At 35.2% G+C, this 6,000-nt stretch overlaps 1 protein-coding gene across 2 annotated transcripts in view; it reads right to left on the reverse strand.

Moving 5' to 3' along the window:
• The window catches only part of LOC117174900 (RNA-binding protein Musashi homolog 2), a 108,242-nt gene that overhangs the window by 65,096 nt on the left and 37,146 nt on the right, over positions 1-6,000 (reverse strand). For both annotated transcript variants that reach the window (XM_033364335.1, XM_033364333.1), the window contains exon 2: positions 5,491-5,607. In XM_033364335.1, the coding sequence (XP_033220226.1) occupies positions 5,491-5,546 (56 nt within the window). In that variant the 5' untranslated portion in view covers positions 5,547-5,607. The remainder of the gene's footprint in view (positions 1-5,490; positions 5,608-6,000) is intronic.

The raw sequence follows: 6,000 nt of genomic DNA on the forward strand, positions 1-6,000 counted from the left end.
TACTTAAAATTTAAACTATGATTGTTTATGACAATGATAACTGTATGATTTCGTAATTTATTTTTTTTTTGAGTAAAGTCAAACCAAATAGAAATGTAGAGAAACCTCTTGAGAACAAAATGAGACCTTGATCATTGGGATTAAATGAGAATGGTAACCTTTCCCTAAAGAGAAAAAAACGAAACCTCTAAATAACTACTGTTAAATAAACAATTCTAACCTGAATTATTTTTTCTCGCGTGTCGTTAGAGGCCTCCGTCGCGATTTAGAGAAATTAATAACAATTCTATTTTTGTCGATTTTATCAATCATTTCAAGGTTAGGCAACTTTTGAGACTGATTTCACGTAGTGAACATTATTTAAAAAATTCAGTTGTGCAACGAGAATGCAGTAAAAGATGGATCTTCCCTTTTCCCCAGAATATATCCAATAACTGATCGCCTATAATATTTTATTTTTTGAATTTTTGAATACTAATATTTCTAAGGACAGCAATGCACTTGGCATACGCAGTATTCGCGATAGCAGAAGATAAGTGAATCTTTTCTTAACAGGTAGTGTTTGTGAAATATTCTAATATTAAATAAAGTAGAGATGAAAGGAAGCAAACCAGAGAGAGGAGAGAAAAGATGATTAAAAAGCACCTGGGAACCTTTGATTGGTCCCCAGGCCCCTGACCGTGGCAAATTGCTGAAATAAGTTATTAATAACGTTAAAGCAAATTTGCCACCTTGGGGAGACTTTATCGATTGTGTCAATTGAAAATAATAGTATAAAATATAATACCTAGACACACAACCTTTTTACATTTTAATTCGTAATTTTAACTCAATTTAGGTTTAGAAAGCATCTTAACTATTGAACCTACTGATGTAGTTTTTGTAGGAACTGTCAGAATGGATACAAAATTATGCAGATGCGATGATTGTCAGTTTTTTTCGGTTTTGTATTTACAGCGTGAAAATTGTCATTGCGGAACAAAAGAAAATATGAGAAAGAAAGATCTGAAGCAGGAGAAATCACACAAGTCATCCGGATCGAAAGCAGTTCGTGCGCATCGCGCACGGAGGAATAGGAATCAAGATCTGAAAACTATTAGCATTCGACAGTATACCCGAAATTGGAAAGTCAACTCCAGTAGCATGAGAATAAGATCCTCGAAGTACCTTGTAAATAGGAAAATACACGGATTTGTATATCAGACATTTCACGAGTTCATGGATGCCACTATTGTAAATCGAAAACAAAATTCCTATAATAATGCCCTCATAATGAAGTACGATCGAGGACATCTAACCTAAAAAAAGCTATTTCTATTTCTTAAGCCTAATTACTTAGTAATGAGAATTTCACGCGTAATAGAGATCAAACTTATCTCTCTTCCGCTTGGGTAAACAATCGTCACTACACAATCGTATACTATATGTGTGCAACACAGAAAAACAACAGATAAATGAAAAATTAACCTTGAAATTCCCTCATTAAAATAGACCCACGAGCATTGAAAAATATTCATTGATTCTCGAATTAACATAAAAAATGTGTACAAGCCATATGCATGGGCAATGTGTGTGCAATCTACATGTATGTAGACTAGAGAAATTTGCGACACATTGTAGTACACGCGGATTCCCAAAGCTATTCTCCTCAAAGAACTTTAATCAAAGCTTCAAAGTGAGAGGCCTACTTTTCCCCCATTCGAAGCTTTTTCTACTCGTTCTTTTCAGAAGGCCTACTCGTTTTATCAACTCCGGCAACAATGGTACCAGTTACATTTTCGCAACGCCATTTAATTACTTGCACCCTTTGCGTTTTCCATTCGAGTGCGCGAGACCGGAAATGGCCTCTGGACATCATCTTTTGAGAAATTGAGTTCGTTAAATATTATCTTTTATGTAACGCAGCTATGGCCGTTTACGCAACAGGAGGAGGAGCAGAGAATGCGCATGCGCTGAGAATGATTATGCCCGCGTGAAAAAAAATGTATTAACTGAATTTTTCTAGTATGTACCCCTCAGTAAAGTTTGTACTTACCCGCCTTACTGGCAGCTTATAAACTCTTCTATGGACCAGAATACAGCAAAAAAAGTGTTCAAAATGATACGCAAATCAATATCATTTTGATGTGCAACAAAAATGATACCAAATTCAAGAGCATTTTGATCGGCCGGAGTAAATGATCTAATTCTGAAATCATAATGATATGAATGGGGATCATGTATGAAGTCAAACCAACACTGTTAGAAATTTCTATAGCGATTTTACTATAAATGTATTGGAAGCGATATGCATACACGTGTAGTAAATTTAATATACCATTATCTTGTAAAATAATATACATATATAGTAAAATAGAGTGCATAAAGTTTAAAGTTCTTTGATGTATTCAAATCTTGTCAAATATTTAAAACTATAATAATAAATTATAATTCATCGAGCAAATTCTTATTTATAATCAAAGTGCGACGTACGGGTGGGGTGTACATCAAAATTCACGATCAATGTTAGAATTTTTACGCGAGTACTGCTGCTTTTAGGTTAGGTGTCTTAATTATTTATTTAATTGAACGTATCCATTTAAAACCCAGTATAATTTATGTTCAGCTAGAAACAAATGTAATGCTTCGTTAATTAGAATTAAACATTACTGCCAAAATTATCTTTAATTTGTGTAAAATAAAATTACCTGGCTCTTCTAAGAATTGATCAATATACATGTATATTAAATTTACTACGCAGCCTCTTAATAACTATTTCATAGACCGAGTTCTTAGATTTACTATATAAATGTATGGTAAATGTATATTAAAATTGCAAACATTTTTAACAGTGAAGAAAAGTGACGTTCTCAGAGTGCTTTAGCTCATATGCAAGCATTTTATGGTTTCTGATCGTGCAGAGTACTTGAAAAGTTAAAAAATAACGAAATCTGATATTAGAAAATATCACCTGTTAAATGTAGTTGTCACTTGCGTGCGGTTATATACCATTTTCAGGTTATGTCATTATGATACCAATGTCAAGAATTGGCAGCCATTTTGTTTAGCCTGACAAATGAACCAAAAAATAAGATCAAATTGATCCTAATGGACTGATAATGATGATCTCGAGAATCAAATGATCGTTAGAACAAAATGCTCTGCAACAAAATGTATCCCTTTTTTACTGTGAATAGGGGCCATTCACAAAATACGCGATACATTTTTCAGAAACTTCTGACCCACCCCTACGTGATTCTTTTTCCATTGGTCTTAATATGGATAATGACACTTCGGCAGCCCCCCCCCCCCCACTCCCACTCGCCCAAGGGGGCGAGAGAGTTACGCTGCTAGGTCAGCGGAGCAACCCCACAACGCAACGACTGTATGCAAAAAGCGGTCAGCATCCTCGGCGGTTAATCGTGTTGTCTGCTTCAGTCATTTTCAATCAGTGACAAAAATATCGCAGGACATTCGCTTCAGTTCGCTTTCAGTCACTGAGTGTTTATGTCATGCGTTGCGTAACCAGGTGTAACCAGGCATTACGAAAATGTCGAAGGAAAACAAGCGGAAGCGTTTATCTTTCGAAGAGACTTTAGACGAAGTGAAATAAGGTGCCTCAAACCAGTCTGTTTCGCTGAATTCACTTTACAATGCGTAATTTGAAAATCTTTTAGTTTCGAAATTTTTCATTTTAGATTTTTATTTTTACGCTGACATTTTTAATTTTAAAAATTTCAAAATGCACACTTCAAGACTTTAATAATTTAAAATTTAAAGTGTTTAAAGACGACATTTTTTGATTCGAAACATTGATCGTTTACCCTTTATTACTTATTAAAATATTTAGAAGTCCTGAATAAACTTCAAAAATAATTATTTCTAATTGGAACAAATTTTAAACAACTTCTAGATTTCTCAAGATTTGTAAATCAAATTTTAAAGCTTTTCAAGGATCTTTTAACTACAGTGAAACTCTCAGACTGGGCCGGTTTTGCGGCTTAAAATGTGGATAAAAAATGAAGAGTGGGGGGGGGGGCTATGCGGGGTTTACCCCCCCATTCTCGAAAAAGGTAAGTAATGTTTCTTGCTAGAATTTCCAAGTCTCTTAGTACAAACACAAAGGTTTATAATTTTTCACTTCCATTTTTCTCCATGTAGGAAATTTTCCCATCATTATTTTCGGGAAGATTGCTGACCACTGGAAAAATTACCGAAATCCTTATGGAATTTTCCTCAAGTTATTTTTGGGAAAATTCCGAAATGATCTAGTTGATTGTGTCTTGAACATGTTCGGAAACTTTCCTGAAAGAATGTATAAAGTATGATTTTTAGTTGATGTTTCCTTTCACGAGAGCGATCATAATCGTTCTCCGCACATGCGAATTCACTGTGGTTCGTGTACGAATATGGACGCGTCAAACTAACCTCAAATGTCAAACGTAGTACACTTGTAAATCATGCCTTTGTTACATAAAATATCGTGTGCACCAAGGGGGCCAACGTTTCCGGACGGCTTGTCTAAAAATAACGCATCTCTTAAAGAATTGACAGCTTCCTCATATACTCCCTTGAACTCTAAGAACTTCGCTAAACCGTCAGAAGTTTTACAAGAATTATAAAACACATATTTTCTCACACAAACGTGCATATTTGCAGATCCTTTTTGGATGAACAACTTTTGTCTAATCATTTTTTTTAGTACTTGTGTCTTTTTCAAAAAATTTAATTGCTTTATTTTTAATGCTATTTTTTCAATTCAAGCAAAACCAACGCGTCTTATCAACCAATTATTTATGAAAAATCTATTGCTCATTTTTGGATGACCGACTTTGTCTCCTTTTTTTCATAGCGTTTATCGCTCGTCAAAAATTAAATTTAAAAATTTTTAATTTGATTGTTTAATAAAAAATTTGTGACTCTTTATTGGTTGAGAAACTTTTGTCTCATTATTTTTTTTTTGTAAGTTGTGTGTTTGTCCACAAATTTAATATTTTATTTTTAATGTTTTTTCATAAATAAATAAAAAAATTACGTGTTCTATAGAAAAATGCAACGTTTTTTTTCTCATTATTTTTTTCATATTGTGCATTGTTTAGGCAATTTATCTCCTTCATAAAACTTCAGTTACATTTGGACGTAGATATGCTCACATGTAATATCAATTTCAAGACTCCACCCAAAAAATCAGATATACTCATCGCTGCACAGAGCACTATGCAATCATAATTTTTTCTGTTTCAAATAAGCGGCTTGAAGCGTCGAATAATACCACGATAATGAAAACGTTTCCAAGAAAAACGAAAAGCATGCATACGCGAGGCGGTAGTAGTGTAGTGTCTACTTGCTTTTCCAACACAAAAATGAATAATTTTATTCCCGGCATAGTTTCTCTCAATGCCAGCAGTAATGACTGCTTTATTTCGAATTTTTTCTTCTATATTTTTCCAACAAGTGCACCTAAACTTCGAAACCCACAATTTATCTTTTTCTATTCTCATTTCCACTTACCAGTTTTCTATTACACCGACGTTGGAAAAGTTTGGTGGAAAACTCGCAGTCGCCATCGTCCTTCACGACGGATGCGTATCCGTCGTTTTAGTGCCGATGCGGTCGAATTTAAGATCACTGCAACAATGAAAAGAATTGTTATTACCCTGAGAAGACTGGACGTTTCCGGAAAGTGTAAAATGTCCGCCGCTTGAGAAGGTCCTAAACACACATTACCATTTTGTTGTATCATCAATAAATATCGCGTAAACCGTAAGTGGGACGATGGTCGTGGGGGCTAAAGCGTAGGCTTTGGACCTACTTCGTCGGCTTGCGGGGTCGATTCCCGCCTGGCACTCAGGAAGAGTCTCGGCGGCCCATGCGGTGAACACTAGCCTAGCAGGGGAGTTGTTCATCTCAGGAGAGTCTTGGGACCGGTACCTCTAGAGAAAAAGGTTTTCTCTAAGTACTTAAAGCTGTTGCTCTTGGTGGTTCGGAACCCACCTTAAACTGTAGGTCCCCCTTCCACCA

This window comes from Belonocnema kinseyi, chromosome 6 (genome assembly GCF_010883055.1).
Source record: "Belonocnema kinseyi isolate 2016_QV_RU_SX_M_011 chromosome 6, B_treatae_v1, whole genome shotgun sequence".
Taxonomy (NCBI): domain Eukaryota; kingdom Metazoa; phylum Arthropoda; class Insecta; order Hymenoptera; family Cynipidae; genus Belonocnema; species Belonocnema kinseyi.